The sequence below is a fragment of the Aulonocara sp. 'chitande type north' Nkhata Bay genome, linkage group LG10 (assembly GCF_057382095.1).
Source record: "Aulonocara sp. 'chitande type north' Nkhata Bay isolate Kocher_YH1m ecotype deep benthic linkage group LG10, A_spYH_male_GT1.1, whole genome shotgun sequence".
In the NCBI taxonomy this organism is placed as follows: Eukaryota; Metazoa; Chordata; class Actinopteri; order Cichliformes; family Cichlidae; genus Aulonocara; species Aulonocara sp. 'chitande type north' Nkhata Bay.
Window position 1 is genome coordinate 21,550,680 of NC_141353.1, and position 19,764 is coordinate 21,570,443.

The 19,764-nt window shown below is 40.1% G+C and overlaps 2 protein-coding genes across 2 annotated transcripts; one reads left to right on the forward strand and one right to left on the reverse strand.

Moving 5' to 3' along the window:
- Positions 1–296: 296 nt before the first annotated feature.
- On the reverse strand, positions 297–6,447 carry LOC147320854 (pinopsin-like). Its single transcript, XM_086309057.1, has 5 exons — positions 4,654–6,447; positions 4,176–4,344; positions 2,783–2,954; positions 2,446–2,679; positions 297–1,228 (listed from the first exon to the last, which is right to left on the reverse strand). The coding sequence occupies exons 1-5, from the start codon at positions 4,973–4,975 to the stop codon at positions 1,034–1,036; spliced, it is 1,092 nt and encodes a 363-aa protein (XP_086165183.1). The 5' UTR covers positions 4,976–6,447; the 3' UTR covers positions 297–1,033.
- Positions 6,448–8,666: 2,219 nt separating this feature from the next.
- On the forward strand, positions 8,667–19,667 carry LOC147320855 (clathrin interactor 1-like). Its single transcript, XM_086309059.1, has 12 exons — positions 8,667–8,911; positions 11,383–11,487; positions 11,605–11,701; positions 12,105–12,213; positions 12,462–12,638; positions 13,024–13,192; positions 13,486–13,702; positions 13,787–13,868; positions 13,943–14,020; positions 15,679–16,001; positions 16,170–16,353; positions 17,383–19,667. The coding sequence occupies exons 1-12, from the start codon at positions 8,871–8,873 to the stop codon at positions 17,781–17,783; spliced, it is 1,983 nt and encodes a 660-aa protein (XP_086165185.1). The 5' UTR covers positions 8,667–8,870; the 3' UTR covers positions 17,784–19,667.
- Positions 19,668–19,764: the final 97 nt, after the last annotated feature.

Consider the following 19,764-nt stretch of genomic DNA (forward strand, 5'->3'; position numbering starts at 1 on the left):
TCACACGCTGCACAGCCGTGCTGCTCCGTCTTTTTCACGGCGTTTACGTGTTTGCGCGCGAGCAGTGTGAGCGGCTCACGAGCGATTGATGATCGGGAGCTGGTCGTGAGGTGTTAATCACTTCTCGTTACCCCACGTATACTACACGATGAAGGCCAAAATCGGTCCGATCACTCAAAAATCGGCTCAAAATGGGCCTAAAACCGCACAGTGTGAGCCCAGCGTTAGAGCAGCAATGTTTGTTCCCCTCAGAGAAAGGGAAGAATGGGAAAAGGAAAACACCTGGCTGGAAAAAGTTAATATGGGCATGTGCAGTGAATATCAGCGCTATGTGGCCAGAAGTGTGATAATATAATTTATTTTGTGTAATAAACAACTGCAAGGATAGATGATTACAACAAATAGATGAATAATACATAAAAGTAATACATAGATGAATAATGATGATGAGTTAAGATGCGTAATCATGGGAACAAGCGGGTTTTCAAACGGGAGCAGCTGATTAGCATTAGAAAAGCTGAAATAATACCTCAGCTGAAGCCAATTGTACTAAATGCACTAAATGTGCACTGTTACAAGAATATTTTTCTTTCTATTGTTTTCTATTATTTTAAGTTAAGCAGGACAGAGTTCTTTTAAAGAAAGATTTACTTATATTCTCAAAAGTTAAGCATGACAGGCTTCTGTTTAAGAAAGAGACCTGTTTTATGTGTTAATGTTGTCATTTTGAGCTAAAAATAAATGGCTAAATGATCATTTGTTTCACATGTGTTCATATCACAAAGAATACACATCTACTTAAATCAAATTCAAGTCAAAGGGTTAAAAAAAATAATTTCACACACAAAAAAAGAGCTAGAAAATTCACCACACTGGGAAGGGTGAAGACAACTGGGTCGCCCGGCCCTGGCCACGAGGTGTCCCTTATTTATTTTTCAGGGAGTTGGCAACCCTAGGAACGACGGAGAACTGACTCGTTAATTATAAATACAGAGCATGTTTATAAAGCAGGACAGTCGTTATCTTCTGTGCTTCACACTGAGCCACTAGCACCACGCTGGACCTGCTGCCCTCTGGACGTGAACTGGGGCGTTACTGTATTTTGTTCCCGTGTTGGCGTGCTGGGAGCGTGATGCCACATCTCCCTGCTGCTGGGCTGTGAGAGGTTTTCTGGGGTGGGCGGAGCTTGTGAGCTGCACCCAATCATGTGCAGGAGACACCTGGAGAACTGAGAGGGAAAGAGAGGTAGAAGGAAAATCCATGCATGCCTGATATTAACCACATGATAATCTTTAGGGGAAAAAAGAACTTCAGACCATCTCTTACACACGCTATGAGGGGGATTTTAGACTTTCAGAAAACATTTGGACAATAAGTCCAAATGGGAACAGGAATTTTGTCTAATTATTTTTCCAGTATGGGGGCTTTATTGTATGAGGGTTTTATTTTAGTTCAACTACTGTGGATTTGTTGTGCTTAATTCAATTTTATATAAATTTTTACTAGTTTCACTGTTAGTTTCGGTACTTCTAATTATTATCACCTGGAGGACATCTTCTCAGGGGTTCCACATTTTTATTTTAGTTGCAAGTTTCAGTTAGTTTTCATTTTATTTTCAGTTAACTTAAATGTTTTCACACCTGCTTTTAGTTTGTATACTAACCTTGAAGGCAGAACAATGCATTTAGGCATGTAGACATGATCAAGACAACTTGGTGAAGTTCAAACCGAGGATCAGAATGAAGAAAAAAAGTGACTAGCCAGATAGGCTAGTCTGAGTATTTCAGAAACTGCTGATCTGCTGGGATTTTCCTGCCCAACCATCTGCACGGTTTACAGTGAATGGGCCAAAAACAGGAGGTCCCTGAGCTTCACTCCTCTGGGTGAAAATGCCTTGTTGATGTCAGAGGTCAGAGAAGAAAGATTGGAAGCAGTCTAAAGGTGCAGCAATTTGAATCGTTTCATCAATTGAATGTAGAAGTGCATCTCGTCAAACCTTGAAGCAGATGAGCTACTGAGTGTCACTACTGTCATCTAAGAACAGGAAACCGAAGCAACAGTTCACATGCACTCACTAAAATTGAAGAACAGAAAACTGGAAATAGGAAATTTGATGTAAACATGAAAGCATGAATCCAGCCTGCCTTGTATCAACATTTCAGGCCGGTTAGTGTTGGTGTAATGATGTGGGGGATATTTTCTCAGCACGCTTTGGGCCCCTTAGTATCAACTGGGCACTGTTTAAATGATACAGCCTCCCTGAATATTGCTGCTGACCATGTCCATCACTTTATGATTGGAGGTGTTTGCATTTTAAAATGTTTTCCAATGAATATTTTTATTTTTGTTTTTAATGAAAATGATTTCAAATAGTCAGGTATCGGAGTTGCTGCTGATGAAAGTTGGTGTCATTTTAATCTGGAGGAGTTTTTCCTGTTTTCTTACCTGGCTGTTCAGCACCACGTAAATAAAGGGGTTGATGACGGTGCTGGTTTTTGCCAACAGTGAGGGGATTAAACTGGCGGCAGGCGGCACTAAGCCCAGCCTTCCAAATGAAGCCAGCATCGCCACAACTCCGTATGGCATCCAGCACAATAGGTAGCCTGTCACCATGGTGACCACCATCAGAAGGACACGGCCTTCTCTCCAGTCAGGGTAGGTTGAGTTAATCCCTGTGACCTGCAGACACCCACACTTCTTTTAAACACACCGGCAGATGCACAGAGGTGAGAGCCAGATTTCAAACATTACGCAGAGGTCAAAGGTGAAGCTACGAGCTTACCTGCCTCGCCACTGCTCGTACAGCGAGGAGGATCTTCCCGTAGCAGAAGAACATGAGCACCAGCGGCAGGAGGAGGCAGAAGACGAACAGACAGCTGACATAAGAGCGAGCCGTGGCTGTGCGCTGGTGCCACTGGACCGAGCAGGTGGTGCCAGGACCCTCCAGCCCATAGCTGCACCGCAACACAGGATGAACAGTAAGTTACTGTCTTCCTTCATCAAACAAAACAGAAACAAGCAGCTCTCAAATAGACAAAAGGGTTGCACAGAGCAGGAAAATATCTTGTTTTTTAAAATATGTACACATTTTAAATACTTCTGTTGTGGAAAAACAAGAAAAATGCCAGTTTTAATGAGGTTGATTTAATGTTTTCATTTTTTTAAAGATGTCCTTTTTTGGCTTTCCTGACATATCTGTACTGTTAGAGTGTTGGATGCATATAAAACACGGCCAAGTTTCCAAATAATGAGGTCAGCATATGTGCAAATACTCTCTGTGAGCCAAAACGAGCCGATATCCTTAATGTTGTCATCTCAGGCACACAGCCCTGACCGTAAAGTCCCACCAGCTCAGTGTTTAAACCTGTTTTTAATAAATGACAGTCAATCAGAAATAAACTGGCTTAAAGGGAAGTGAAGGCACTGCACTAAAGTCCAGCATGACATACATAAATCCACTCAGTCAAAGAATGAAAACATGGAGCTGCTTTTGTGTGAAATAAAATCACACGGATATGGATTGAAAGCAAAACTCAGAATTTGTGGCTACTGAGGTAGCTGCCTGGACCGAGAACTTAAGTTGCAGTTTATATCCATGCCAGACCACAGCTGACCTTTAATATAAAAAACCTAAAAATAAATTTTTAAAAAATTTAAAAATGAAAGATGAAAAATCAGCTTCCTGTTACCCAAATGTTCAATTCAATGCAAATATTCTCAGTTATACACGTCACTTGCTTAACCAGAGAGAAACATATATTAGAGACACACAGCTGCAACAAAAAAGTGTGCTCAAGTCATGAGAGAGCTTGTGTCTTTAATCATCTTTAGGCATTTAAACAGTGAACTACAATGAGCCAGAGCTCTCTAATGACCTAACATTTCTCAGCCTTTGATCTCATTGTTAAAGCAGTGAACAGACTGGTTCTTATTTAGTGTTTTTCAGCTCTACTTGAGCACTCAAAGCCCTTTAATATAATATTCACTCTGATGACATCGGGAAACAGGGTTCAGTATCTTGAAGGATACATTGGCACACAGACTAGAGCAGCCAGAAATTGAACCACCAACCTTCTGATTATCACTCTGCCTCTATTTCTGCCAGCTGTAGTGGTTCATTATTTTGTAAATCACAGACTTTTCTCTGAGGTCTGGAATATTTCAGGTTGGCTGACCTGCTCCAGCCCAGCAGTGGCGGCACTGTCCACACCAGCGAATAGAGCCAGGAGGCTGCGACGGCGAGCCAGGCCCTGCGGTACTGACAGGAGTCCGACTGCTGCTTGCAGAGCAGCACAGAGTAGCGTTCAAAGGACAGGAGAGCCAGAGACACTAGAGACACGATCCCTGCCATAGAGAGACGTCAGGTGAAAGAGCAGCAGTGATCAAACAGGATGCTGATGCATTCTTATTTTTCATAACCAGAGTAGCAGAAACATTTCAAGATAAAATAATTTTATAAAAACATTTTACAAACTATACCCAACAGGATCCAAAGAAGCCTCGTTGTGGGTTTTTTCTTATTTGGATCTTCGTTAGTTTTTTAATGGAATAGTGAAGAATAAAAAATATAAACTACAATAGTGTTCAAAAACTGCCTTTTATGCTACGCTCTCCTTTCCCAGAGTAAAACTGGGCTTCATTAACCTCACTCACCGAAGAGAGCATTGGAGAAGCCATACCACTTGCACCCGTAGGAACCTGTCAGCCACCTGCCACGTACGCTGGCGGAAAAACTGAGGGATGTGCCAAAGATGCAAACGAGCATGTCGCTGATGCTGATGTTGACGAGAAGCAGGTTGGCCGGAGTCCTCAGCCCAGAAAAACGTGAGAACACCAGGAGCACCAGAAAGTTGCCGAAGAACCCCAGAACCAGGACGAACCCAAGAAAGACGGCTGCCGCGGTGTGACCTGCTTGGCTCAGGGCACCGGGGATGTGCTCTGTGCTGAGGTTGTTGTGCTGTGGGTGGGTCACCATGGCAATGAGTAGAAAGACAAAGCAAAGGCGTATGGAGGTATCCTCTTAGAGAAGTAGTTAAACTGAATTCATTGGAGGCATTAGTAGGAAATACATCTACAAGATGTCTGCAAAAGCTTAAATACTCAAGGGGAGTGGGCAGAATGGGGGAGTTGGGGGGGAGATTTGTCTTTTTCTCATACATTATGGATATGAGTTGTATGAGTTGCTGCCAGTTTATTATTTCTTCAAATGAAAACACTGAATACTGTCAAAGAAGAACTTAAACTAAACAAGGAAATACTAAGATGGGCCCGTTTTCCTATTCTTTTTTTTTTTGGTAGATTAAAAAGTGAAGAGCACTTCTATGAAAGGCAACGAATCAATCAAAAGAAGAGATGTCTTTATTTTGTTCTGTTAGAGGCTAATACTTTGTTAAGAACCAGATTGGGGACCTAAATATCTATGCCAGCTTATCAATAATATAAGCTTTGGCTCACTCAGATGCTGAGCCAGGAACACACTCGGGTCCAAAAAATTCAAGTGAAGCCTGTCAGTGGGAGAACTCTTGGAGGAGAATCCAAGGAAAATGCAAAAACTGGGGAGGTTTGAAGAGGCTGTGCAGAAGGCGGCCAGGCGGTGGAAAAAACTGGTGAACAGGGGAGAAGATGAGGGCAGGCAGGTGACTGGCAGCAGAAGAAAGGTTACTCCCGAAGGAACTGGAACTAAAGGCTAAGCATGCAGAAATGATTCTGGAGCAAAGTATGGAGACAAGCTGGGCTAACACTAAGACCTGGATGCTGGGTTACAAGCTTCTGTGATGCTCTGCAGCAGGATGTGGAGCAGGGCTGCTGTGGAAAAGAAGTGGCGCTAGGAAGTGATGAAGGGTGAGGGTTGAGAGTGGGCATCATTCTGGACGGAAGAATGAAGAAATGACAGGAGATCTGCGGGCGGGAGATCAGCTGACAGATTTAAACATTATTTTTCTCCTGTAAATATAAAAAAAATCATACAGGATGCTGTGTACTTTAATTAAATAATATTTACATCATTTTTAAACTAATTTAGAGCTGACATTATTAGTTATGGAATAATTCAAGCCAACAGCTCTCACTCAAAAGTCGAACTTAGGCCTATAAGATCACTTTGATGCAGTACTACACTTTAACCACTGGAGGGAGCATTTTCTAATGGATGAAAGTTCCGTTAAAACGTCATCTTCGGGTCTTCAGACTATAGATAAAACAAACCTTAACTCTACAGAAATGCTTATATTGTTATTTGAATCAGGCTAATTTAATTAACTATTACATTTTTATATTTGTTTATAAAATGATATAATCAGTGTTGGGAAGGTTACTTTTAAAATGTATTCCATTACAGAATACAGAATACATGCCCCAAAATGTATTCTGTAACGTATTCTGTTACGTTACTCAATGACAGTAACGTATTCTGAATACTTTGGATTACTTAATATATTATCGTGCTTTTTACAACAACGTGAATGTACTATTGCTGTGTGATTTATTACTATTACTGAAGGTCCGCGGCTCCGAACTGTAGTAAAGGGACCTCTGACTAATACGGCGGGGTCCCTGTCGGCTCATAGCCGAAAAATAGCTTTACTTTGTTGTGTGGGTCAATTTTTCTTGCGAGAGACAGAGGCAGGCGTTGAAAGGCTGCTCCAACGGAACTTATTGTTTTCGGAGGAAAACACGAACACGGTGTACAGTCGAGTCTTAATAGCTTACTTACAACTGGGCTCGTAAGGCACTCTTCTTGGCTGAAGTGGTTATTATTATATTTACATGCTTCCAGCTCCCGTTTTTCCTCGATGACAACTCGTACCTTTCTACTCCCCTTTTTCTCCCTCCTCGCGCTCACAGACCCATAACGGGTATGGCAGTCCATTCTCCCTTCAACACGGACTACACTGCCCATGATGCTACATTCTTTAGAGCTATGCTTGTAGCATTCTGCCTGTTAGCTTAGCACAACAACAACAACAACGAAAAGGCGCTCTCTCACCCATGAAACACACAGTCGCAGAGAGAGAGCGCGTCGCCCTGTAACCATGGCAACCGTAACGCTGCCGCCTGGAACAACAGAACGTAGCTGTCAAACAAAACCCAAACAGTCCTGACCCGCGACAAAATGAAACGGGAAAGTACCGCAGTGTAATCCATTTATTTCAACAAAGTAACTGTATTCTGAATACCACCTTTTTAAACGGTAACTGTAACGGAATACAGTTACTCATATTTTGTATTTTAAATACGTAACGGCGGTACATGTATTCCGTTACTCCCCAACACTGGATATAATTTGCAGTGATGACGGGAAGAGCCTATCCTTGTCTTTCCTGGTGGTGGTATTCTCTGTGTCAGTTAAACACAGTGTTGTTGGACGTGTAGTTTTACTTGTAGTTATAGTGTGTCTTCTGTAGTCCTTTCCACTCAGACTTGTATTTTGTAACTCACTGGAGCTGTTTACAGATTTGTAAAGGATATTGTGATTTTGGTCCAGTGCTCCCAGTTTAAAGTGTTTCTTTTTCTCCATGTAGATTCTGTTCATGCTCTTTAGTGTATTACCTGATATATGGGATGTGGAAAACATCACTTTTGTCTATTTCTAATTATGCTTATTTGAATTTATGTTGTTCTACACAAGCACCCAGGTACACGCTTTATTCATCCCAACGCAGGGGAAATTGTTATTACAGCTTTTAGAATGAAGTTAAAAACAACAAACATAAAACAAAAAGTATAAAAGAGAAAAGGTGTTTTTTTTAATTGAATAAATTAATACTCACAATATGACAAAACAGATACCTTTATAAGATAAAAAAAATTAACACTACAAAGAAAAAAATAGCATAAATAAAAGAAAATACAAATGTTAGATAATCATACACTTTCTAATATGACCAAAGACTGTGAAATGGATATGTGTATAGTTCTTGTAATTCTGGTGTGTATTGTGCATGCATTTTTTCTAATTTTTATATTTTAGTTATTTATTTATTTTCATTTTAACTGTATGCACTGCTCACAGAGATACTCCAAATTTCACTGAACACAGGTAAAATGACAAATAATAGCATTCTATTCTATTCTATTCTATTCTATAACAAGGTAAACTAAAAATATGTAAAATTCAGAAAAGTAAAAACTGAATTTATATTAAAGTGACCACAATAACAGTATATTCATCTATTTTCTTATTTTGTTTAACAGTATATATGAAATACAAAGTGGTAAAACTTTACATCTATATAGTTATAGATAGTATATAATATATGTGTTATTATACATATAGTTCTCTTACTTATAAAGATATAATTCATAAGACATTAAATAACTGAATATTTTTGTGTTTTTTCATCAAAAAGGAATACACAATTTTGAATAAATTACTTACTAATAAAAAAAATACTTGACTCGTTTTTTCTTATATAAAAATGCCGTTTAACATATGAAAATACGAATAAATGAGAAATACATTATTTATACCATCAGCTAAACCCGAATTATCCCGCACAGGCCAAACATCCCCAGGCTGAAGTGTCCTATAGCAAGGCACTGTCTGTTTACTATATGCAGAAAAACAAAAGCAAACAAATAAAACGAGTCTTCCGTTCTCGTTTGACATAAAAAGCACGTGATTCAATCCGCAAGCGATGCGTGGATCCCGACGCGCCGGTGACGTCGACAGAGAACGACGTTTCCGTAGCAACTGGGGCCGGTCCGTTATAACTGCAGCGGTCGCTTACAACCGGAGCTGATCGAGGAGTGACTGGGGGGGAAGAGTGTCGTCGGTAACCGGACACCCACCTCTGGCTCGCGGCGGGGGGGTGTAGAGACACGGGGGCGACGTAGTATCGAGGCGGCGAAGCCCGCAGCTGTGCGCGGAGATGCTGAACATGTGGAAAGTCAGAGAGCTGGTGGACAAAGCGTGAGTACCGATGAGCAGGTGGAGTTAAACCGCTAAGTGGCTTCTGAGCTAAGCGGTTAGCCGGGCGGCTCGAGCCGGGCAGCATCAGCAGCTTTTAGTGCTGTGACGTCACGGCGGTAGCCCTCAGCTGTTAGCGTCGACTAGCTGGCTAGCTGCCAATCTCTAACATTGATGCTTTGAATATAGATGTGTTTTTTTTGTTGTTTCTTTTTTAAAGCTCTGTCTCTACCCACGTTGCTTAAAAATAACTAAAGTCAGGAGGGGAAAAGCGCGGTGCTATAAACCGGAGATGTATTTGTCTCACATCCAGAGAAAATGCTATCCTATTAGCTAATTTTGCTAGCATCGCTAAGCCCAGGTCGGGTATGTTATGAATGTTTCTATGCGTGCTGCTGCAGAATCACGCCCTGTCCCACCCTACAGTAGTGCCCGCTATCCTTAATGGGCCTTCATGATTCAATATAATATATAGAGAAAGCTAAGCAGTAATCATGGGCATGTAACTGGTCGAATAAATGTATGTGGGCAGTAAATTTTTCCATTGCCTCGAGAAGCTACATCAGTCTGAGGAGGCCCATGTCCCCGTGGTCCAAACAACAAAGCTTGTTAGCCACTAAAACGACATGATCCAGGACCTAATGCTGGTGCTGCAGCCTGCCACATTGTACTGTTTGAACAGTAGATTACGCATGCTTCTTTGTGGTGTCTATTGTTGTATGCACAATGTGCTGCATAATGTGTACAGTCTCTGCACTGCAAGAACAACAGCTTCCTGTCACCTCAGGTCTCACAGAGAAACTGGGTTAGCTTTAGCGAGTTACCCACACTGCCTCAAATCTGTAAACGAAAATTGAGTTTCAAGTTTACTGAGATTATGTAGGTCAGAGAGTAAACCAACTTTTTTTGAAAAGGTCCTTTCATTCATCTTTGGCTTATTCTCAAATCATCATATTTTCAGAACATTTTCTGCTCAACCACCGCTAATTTGGCTTAAATTACACGAAAGCTCGAATTTTATCTTTATATCTTAATTAGCCAATACTTGGATATCTTTTATATATCCATCCCAAAAAAAATTATCCTGATCCGTTATTTTATGGTAAGATAGTGAAAACTTCAGCTGTTTATATTTAATAGTTTTTGATATATTTGTTGGTAAATACTAATTTCAAAGTGAGGGAAGAAAAACATGGTGGATTGGGTTGACTATTATACTTTACAAGACATATTTCAAAAGTCTTTCAAATGTGAAGGTAAGATTTCACATTCAACCATTATTATCTCCAAACAGTAGATGATAAAATTGGAGGTAAATCTGTGATCAAGCTGAAGGCCCACAGTGATTTGAGATGGATCGCAGATCTAAACAGAACCTATAATAAACCAGCCTAAATAAAGTAAATACAATTGTCAAAAAATTGTCTCATAAGGTTAAAAATTATACAAAAGGAGCTAAATGTCAAGGCCAAAGTGGCATCTGGATAATTCTAATTTTTAAGAAGATTTTAAGAAGAGCAGATATAAAGAAGCAGCCTAGGCAGAAATTTCAGCAGAGCTTTAGATGGAGAGATGGACAACAGCTCCCACCAGCTGTTGGTTGTACCTGGCTGGGCATAGTGAATGGCCTTTATTGATCTGCCTCAATAGAGCTGGCAGTTGTGGCTTTCCTTTTAAAAGTCAGGGTGACCTATAACTCTTGCTGTCTGTCTGTATCGCATCTACTGACAATATTACAGCTGAATCTTCCTCTAGCTGGGAAAGTGGCTGAGCTATGAAGGCAGAGATAGAGGAAAGGTTAAAAAAAAAAAGAAGAAGAAGAGAAAACAAGCAGCTGCTTAGGAATCGAGAAGCGATAAGAGTGTTGAAGATCAGGAAGCAGGAAATAAAGACTATGATAAGGAAGAGAATGAGTGGTGCTTTAAGCTGATGTTCTTTGTCTGTGTTTATTTGCAAAACCAAGCTGTGTCCATTAAAAATGCAACATACACACATGCACACAAGCACAACAGTTCAAACAACCACAGCAGCAGGTGAGCCCTGAAATACAAAGAGGGCAGGAAACAGGCATTGTTTTGCCTTTTTTTTTTTTTTTTTTTTTTTTTTTTTTTCTTCACGCACACACACACACACACACACACACACACACACACACACACACACACACACACACACACACACACACACACACACACACAAACTTTACTTTCCCACATCTCCCTTTTTGTCTCGAGAATCTGAAGTGCAGCGGTCAGGCTTTTACAAAGTTCATTCATTATTCAGTGAACTGGGATTCTTGTTATCAGAGAAACATTTGTTTCATTCTATTTAACTCTCTTGTATCCTGCATGAATATATGCATGACTTTAGCCATTTAATTTGTTGTTCTTGTTTCTTTTTGTTGATTCACCTGTGCTTGAAAATGATTTATCAATTGCTCATGAAGATGATGTGCCATATATTTGTGTCAACAGCACCAATGTGGTGATGAACTACTCAGAAATCGAGTCCAAGGTGAGAGAGGCCACCAATGATGACCCCTGGGGACCCTCTGGACAACTAATGGGAGAAATAGCCAAGTAGGTCATGTATTCACTCAGAGAGTGAGCGTATGTGTAGTGTAATCTGTGTAAATGACTTGCCTGCATTTGGTTTCTAAGCTTTTTAATGCTGTTTATTGTTTTTTGTATTTGTAGATCTACCTTCATGTATGAGCAGTTCCCAGAGGTGATGAACATGCTGTGGACCAGGATGCTGAAGGACAACAAAAAGAACTGGAGACGAGTCTACAAGGTACTGTTGGATTATTGTTGTGTACAAACCTGACTGAGGCAATTTTGGTCTCATGTCCTATAGGTGTTTTTTTTTTTTGTTTGTTTGTTTGTTTGTTTTAAATCTGACATACTGGTTTACTTATATTTTTGAACACTGTCTGCTGTCAGACTTCATATGAAGAAAATGAACTTAAGCCTCAGTCACGCAGCTGTGGAGATTAGTTTGTGTTTAAGATTTTTAGAAAGAGGAAAGGGAACTTTAACACACTCTGAATTTGAGCATTTTTAGGAAACATTATTTCTCACTAACATCAACCAAATCTGACTCTTAATTTTTATTTAAGAAAAAATAAAATTTTCATCCTGTTTTTGCTTACTTCTATCTCTCTTTTTTTTTTTTTTTTTCTTTTTTTTTTTACCAGGCCTTACTGCTGCTGGCCTACCTGATCAGGAATGGCTCTGAAAGGGTCGTCACCAGTGCCAGAGAACACATTTACGACCTGAGATCTCTAGAAAACTACCACTTCATTGGTGTGTGTCTAAATGAATTTAATTGTTCTTTGTGGTCCAAAGTCTTCTTAATGTTCTGTGAATTTGAGCTGTGATGTGGTTATGTCTAAAAGAAATCTAGCATTTAGCTTCCAAGACATTGACCCGGGTGGCTGACTCTGGAAGAAAGGTTACAGTGTTGCTCAAAGTACTGTTGATAATAAATGTCACAGCTGTCCAGGTAATTGTCTTGTTTTCATTTCTGTGTTGCATGTGTCTTCTGTGTCCAGATGAGAGTGGTAAAGATCAGGGTATTAATGTGCGTCAAAAGGTGAAGGAGATGGTGGAGTTCATCCAGGATGATGACAGATTAAGAGAAGAGAGGAAGAAGGCCAAGAAGAACAAGGATAAATACATTGGCGTCTCCTCTGACAGTATGGGCGGAGGAGGGGGCAGCTTTAAGAACTGTAAGTAATGTGCTGGGTTTTCTTTGACAGCCCAACTAATAACATAACTTTCCCCATCCAAAAATTTGTAAGGAGATTGTACAAAGCACAGTAGATTTGATTTGATTTTATTTATGAAAATGTTAAACCAGCGTTACCTGTATTATGTTTTTTTTTTTTTTATTTATTTTTTATTGCTGTTAATTAATTCATTAACTTGTATTTGAGTTTGTCTTTTATTGATTAGGTAGATACTATACACCTATCTACTTCTATATCTCATATAAATAGTATAGATACTATGCATGTGCAGTTAGGTTTATACTAGTGGTACCAAAGACTGTTCATCCTTTGTTTGATTCGTATGAAACTGAATCATCTCCAGTTCTGTCATCTTTCCCTTCAGCTAATGAGTTGGATCGGAATAAGTGGGATGAAGACTGGGATAAAAGCAGAGGATCTTTCCCTTTTAGTGAGAAGCTCGGAGAGATCAGTGATAAGATTGGCAGCACCATTGATGACACTCTGAACAAGTTCAGGAAGAAGGAACGAGATGACTCGCCTGACAGAATTAGGTAAACATGCATTCTGGAATAATAATAATGAAAACTGATCTGTGCATGATTGCGGGGTTTAAGCTGCAGAAGATGTTATCACAGTAGCCAACTGAGTGCTCATAATAAATAAACAAAAATGAATGCATGGTCACCCACACATTGAACATCAAATGGTTTAATGTTTAAACCACTGGGACCTGGATTACTCATCCAACCAATAATGTGCACCGACATACAGTTATAGCACAATAACAACGAAACCAAAGAAAAATCTCCTGAGCGCTTATACATCCTTCTTGTGGTTGCCATAGTGACAATGAGGAGGACCGAGCATCAAGAAACGGTAGGCAGGAAGCACTCGAGTTCAAGGATGAGGAGGAAACAGTCACAACAAAGAGCATTCAGATCACACAAGCAACTGAAACCACCACCACCACCACACGGAAGCGCACCGTGGCAGCAACCAACAAGACCCTGGACCTGGGTGCTGCAGCCAACTATACTGGAGACAAGAGCCCAGAGGAGAAGGTATTTGCACATGCTCCTTACCAGATGTGTTAGAGTTTCAGTGTACTTGCACATGTGGACACTTTCCTCCTGCATTCTCTCTAGCCATCAAGCAGGCAGTCTTCCAGCAGTGGCCTGGCTGACCTGCTTGTGATCGACCCTTTATCCAATCAGAGCACTACAACAGGTAAATGAAAACTGCTTTTGTCACTTTTTTTTCTAGAATTTTGTATGAGTCAGTTTTTGTGTTGATATCTCCAGGTGGCAGTTCAAACCTCATTGGTGGTTTTGCAGACTTCTCATCTCCTGCAGCTTCTGCCAGCCTCCCGACCTCCACCGGTAAACCTTATTTTAGTGCTGGCTTCATACTGTAGAATAATACTCTTGACGTTTACTACCACTTATCATAGGCATAAATGTCTTGGTAATTTTTTTATTTTTATTTATTTTTCTTGTTCTTTGAACTGTTCTTTTTCCAGGGTGAAATTATTTTAAACCAATCATCTTTAATGACTGGAAAAAAAACAGGAGCTGGGTGCACGAGTTAAATTAATTTAGAATTTTCTCTAATATAAACAGGATCAAAAGTTATATGCACAAGCACAAATATATCCATACACCCCAACTCATACACCTAAACAGAAAAATGAGTACAGTTGTGGGATTCAGGAGGTGGGGGAACACTAAGATCTGTTGTAGTCACTTAGCATGGCAAAAAGAATCACAACTCAATTTTTGTTGTGAGCTCTAGTAAATTATTTATTTACTGGATTTATTTACATATTTAATTATGTATTTATTTATTTTTTTAAAGTTTGCAGGCTGTGATCAGCTCACCTGCTGCTCTTTGTGGATTTACAAAACTGAATTTAACAATATGTAAGCAAATGTCTCATATGCTAACTCGGCGGCTTTACATTTCCTACTGTGACACTATACTGTAGATTATCTTTTAACTAGACCATATACAGTTGGTATTCAGTGAATTAATTGAAGCTTGTACAGCTTAAATGTAGATTGATCTATTATGCTTTATGTAGCCGAATACCGACATCCGCACCGTAGCCACTGTGCACCAGTGCAACTTAGAATTCACCACAGGTACAAGCTGTAAGCTTGCTGCAGGCTAACTTATTTATCCTGCACAAAACTACCCAGTATTTTCATGCAATGTTTGAATAATGCAAAGTTGGTATAAAAGTAAACATTTGTCAGAAATACAAATACTCAAGTAAAGTATGGATACCTGAAAATTCCACTTAAGGACGGTAATGAAGTATTTGTACTTCATTAATTCCCACATTTGGTTTGGGATCATTGTCTTGTTGGAACAACCAACTGTGTCTATGTTTTAACCATCCATCTATGGATTTGAGGTGAAGTTGAAGAATTTGCAGGTAGTCCTCCTCTCTTAGTTCAGTTTTTGCAATGTACCACCCAAACAGCCCCAGAGCATGATGCTACCACCACCATGCTTAACAGTTGGTACAGTGTTCTTTGGTCTGAAAGCCTAACGTTTACTCCTCCAAACATAACTCTTTCTGTTATGGCCAATCTGTACTTCATGTCCATAAAACCTTTTTCTAGGCTTTTGGCTTGGTCATGTAGGCAGCTAGAAATTTCACTTGAGCTTGAAGGTGTCGATTTTGGAGCAGGGGCTTTTTTCTTAGTTAACAGCCACTGCCCATTGCGAGGTAAAACTCGCTTCACTGTGGACAGTGACCCTGGAGTTTCAGCAGTCATTTAACATTTATGCTGAGCAATCATTTGACCCTGGAAAAACGGACTGTCAAAGAAATCATTATAAGCCCAAAATTACTGTGATATTTGTGCCCTTGAGTGGATGTAAACTTTGGACTATACTTTTATGTAGACTTTTTTCTTTTTTTGAGAATGTATATTTAGTAACACATTTTTAAAGAAGGATGCAGTAAAGGAGTGGAGCAGCTCCTGTCAATATGTTACAACTAAACGTACCTTTGCCGTCCAATTGGCAGCTGCTGCATCATCCAATGGAAATGGAGAATTTGGGGACTGGAATGCCTTCTCTGCCAGTCCTCCAGCATCATCTAGTTCTGGTCCCTCCCAACCTGTCGCTGACTTGTTTGGCAGCGTTCAGTCACCCACAGCCCCGACCTCCAGTACCACCTCTATTCCACCTTCTGCTGAGCTTTTGGACTTGATGAGTGGAGTTAACAATCAAATAACCAGTCCACATACAACACTTAGTGCCTCTCAGAGCCTGACGTTCTCTCTGGGAGGGGTGACACCCGGTGCTTCTGGTGGTTTACCCACCATGCCCCTCTCTCGTTCTCAACAGGTAGGTGCAGTAACAAGGTGGTCTCATTTTTCTCATGAAATAAAATAACTAAATAAATAAAAATTGGGGGAGGGCACTTCAGTTGAGAATGTACATTTTCAATTATTATACATATCACTATATTTATTTTTGTATTGTGTAAAGAAAACATTTTTATTTGTTTTTCAGAGTTTGGGAGCCATGTCATCTCAGCCACCCATAGGACAACAGCAGAAGGTTGGCGTTGGAGGTCAGGGAACATTAGGGTCAACCTGGTCTGACCCCTCTGTCAACATCAGCTTGGACTTCCTTTCAGCAGGCTTCAACCCCACTAAGACGCCACCCACACTCAACAATATCATCCAGCAGCAAGGTATGTGTGTATTACACAGTATGAGGAAACAAATAAGGATTTTAATTGATGCACATTACAGATTTAATGTAATGGCAAAGTCAAAAGACCTTTTGGATATTCAATACTGTAGAAAAGTTTAAGTAAAGTGAAGATGTTTTTAAATAATAATCCCCTGCATGAAGAGTTAATGTGCAATAAACAGAACGTTACAAAGTTGGTGTTCGTCCATAGACTTGCACTCATTTATTGAAAGTACTTGGCGTTCCAGAGAGGTTGCTCCTGTTGATGGTATGAAAGATGCATGTGGCTTTAAGGGTTAGAAATTGTCTGCATTCCTTTTAATGGCCAGCAGGGGTTGACTTTTAGTTCTAGAGCAGTCAATGGGAGGAAAAGCCCTCAGCTCCCTCACTCTGTGAGCTCAGTAAACCTAATTTCTGATGACTTTATGGGCTTAGTCGATAGTTTCGGTTCATCCAGAATAAAACATGAAGCCTCATGTAACTGTCTTATGTTGTTTGTCATTCTAAGAGTCAGAAAGGCAGTTTATCCCAGGTATGCTCATAGTCTAACAACTTACCAATCAAATTATTACTCAGATAGTGTAAGTCTTCAGTCAGATCCACGCTGTGCTCATCCCATTTGGTGTAAAACACAAAGATGGCAACCATTGAAACGCTCAGCTCAAGGCTTCCTAACTGGGCTTCATTAACCTTTGAGTGACCTCACACTACTTTGATGCTGGCTGTTATTGTTCTGGATATCTTCAGGAATGTGTCATAGTTGCTTCTGTCTCCTCATTATCCCTGTGATACTGACAGCATGGCTCTGTGAGACAAGGATCTGTTGCAGGTGTCGTCCTTGTTGCTGAAAATAATTGTTACTCTGTATGTAGGGATGTTTAATTTTCTGCCAACTGCCCTAAGCTTTTGTGCTGTAATGTATATTGTTTAGAATGGGCCATCTAATGATCCAGTTATTAGATGTTATAATACTTTATAAGTTGTACACCAGAGAATATTGAGTAACTCTCCATATGTGTCCATGTAGGCGTGCCTCCCGTCAACCTGTTGGCCCAGAACTTCGGAGGACTGAACCTCAGCTCTCCGCCCCATGCGGCATCAATAAGACCACCAGCTAATCCTATGATGGTAGGCAACCCCATGACAATGGGCATGCCTGCAACAATGACAACTGGCATGCCTGGCTCCCTGGCCACAGGTATGCCAGCTTCAATGACCGCAGGTTTACAGGGTGGGATTCCTGTAAACCAAAGCATGATGGGAATGAACATGAACATGAATATGGGCATGTCTGCTCCGGTGATGATGGGCAGTATGGCTGGAATGGGAGTTCCAGCAGTAGGGATGGGCCTACCACACTCCATCACCCCAGCTGTGGTCCCACCCAAACAAGATGCCTTTGCTAACTTTGGCAGTTTTGGGAAATAAAGGTTTGTGTTTGTGTGCGTATGTGTGTGTTTGAGTGAGAGAGAGTTGTGTGCGGGTGTGCATGTCTGACTTGATGAGGGAGTGAATTATGAAAGGACTGCTGTACTCGAAGACAACCTTGCATGAGTCTCTTTTTCTGCTTCTGCTTCCTTTGGTGAAGTAATCATTCGTCACCCCAGTCTGCTGATACAGGGGGACGCAGGGGAAAGCACCCACTGGTGCTCCTCATCCAGCGGTAATTAGATGTATGAAATTCTCGGAAATGGAGAGAAGGTGTCATCACAAAGCCTCTAGTCATTACCTCCTTGTAGGGGGTAAAGTCTTCGTCTTTAACGGTTTCATATACAGTATTATTCACGGTGTATCTCTCTTCAGTACAGAAACACTGCAAAATCCTTCCATCTGTATCTGCTCAGAGAAATTAATCACTGCAGTGGACTCCAATAAAAATGGCATTACTGCCTTAACTTTTTATACCTGTGAAATCATGTTCTGTGTGGTTTCAACCAAATTCAGTAGCAGAATAGAATCTGTTCCATCATGCCAAGAGATACATTTTTCCTTCATCTCTTTCACACTGATGCTGTGTGAGCGCACTGCTAATCCTGCCTCAGTGACTTGAGAACCAGCCCAGATTTCAACAGGTTAAAGAAGCGAATATTACAGTGTTATGTAACAGAAGTTGTTTTAAAAAAAACACAGACAATTTTTTTTCTTTTTTTTTTTTTTTCTTTTTTTGGACAGCTGCAGCAGTCTTTTTTTTTTTTTTTATTTCTTTGTGCATCAGTACCTGCACTCGTCTGCAGAAGAGAGGCACTTGTACCTCTGGAGTGTAGACAATTCTTAATCTCGCCCATCAAAGGGTAGAAACCTGAACATGTTGAGGTACCACTTGATGCTTATACTTATTCTTGAGCCATATGAGCATGGATTAATTGCTTTCATGTTTTTTCTCTTTTTATCAGGCTTGTAGCTTTTCTCTATAATGGATGCTCAGTATGTGAATAACATGCCCTTCAAAAGACAACATAAACTAATATATCTACTGTAAAATACTCAGAGGAAATTTAAAGTTCATAACAGTCAGTTACTGTTAAAAGTGGCACTTGCCCTGTATTTATATTTTATTGTAGGTGCATCTGACATCTACAAGCCTCATTAAAAGGCTGTCAGTATTTTATTCAGAGTATTTTCCACTCCTATTTTCCCTTAGACCTCCTTGTGATTGTGTCATTTCTTTCTACATATTTCTGTTAGGTCTCTTCTGCTTTGCGTATGGACACCATATATGTATTGATTGCGGGAAAGGGCGGGGCCAATATTTACAAAACTGAAAACACAATCTGCAACATTTTTGTTTGAGTGAGACAATGCTGAATTTTTTGAGATGGCTGCCTGGTACATTTATTTAGAAAGTATTTTTGTCAACTCACACTTCACTTGGGGGTCTCTTGGTTGCTAAGAAAAAATCTGGCCTCACCTTTTGATACTTCATCTGCTTAGTTATCATAAATGGTTATGGAAGGTTTGGGGATCTTGAGTGGAGTTTGTGTGAGGTGTGTGTGTGTGTGTGTGTGTGTAGTTTTCTGTTTGATGTGCAGACACAGCTCAGCAGAACCTCTTGTCATGTTTTTGAGGCACTGCACTCCAAAAGACCAAATCTTTATTTTGTTACTCTTAAAAGAATAACACCATAGCTATTAGTTTAATATTTTATTAGTTGTAATTTTATGTTCATATGGGAGAGCTACTGATGATGTAATTTAGTTAACTGAAATCATGATTTTATTTTATTTTTTTTCTCAGTACAGCTCATTTAATTTGATTGTACCCTATATTTTCTGTAATTCATTCAACAATAAATTAAATGACAACATGAACCGAGAGTTTCCTTCTTTGTGTACTTATTATAGGCTAGTTTCTCTTTGTCTTTTTAAAAACACATTTTTGGTATTTAGATTTGGTATCTATGGGGGACATT

Bases quoted from the DNA above. Each gene is read 5' to 3' on its own strand.
- LOC147320854 (XM_086309057.1), bottom strand. From the start codon at position 4,975: ATGGTGACCCACCCACAGCACAACAACCTCAGCACAGAGCACATCCCC. The intron at 2,955-4,175 runs GTCAGCCAACCT...GTTGCGGTGCAG, and splicing joins CCACTGCTGGGCTGGAGCAG to CTATGGGCTGGAGGGTCCTG. The intron at 1,229-2,445 runs GTAAGAAAACAG...TTTCCCTCTCAG, and splicing joins ACGTGGTGCTGAACAGCCAG to TTCTCCAGGTGTCTCCTGCA.
- LOC147320855 (XM_086309059.1), top strand. From the start codon at position 8,871: ATGCTGAACATGTGGAAAGTCAGAGAGCTGGTGGACAAAGC. The intron at 11,702-12,104 runs GTACTGTTGGAT...TTTTTTTACCAG, and splicing joins ACTGGAGACGAGTCTACAAG to GCCTTACTGCTGCTGGCCTA. The intron at 16,354-17,382 runs GTATGTGTGTAT...GTGTCCATGTAG, and splicing joins CAATATCATCCAGCAGCAAG to GCGTGCCTCCCGTCAACCTG.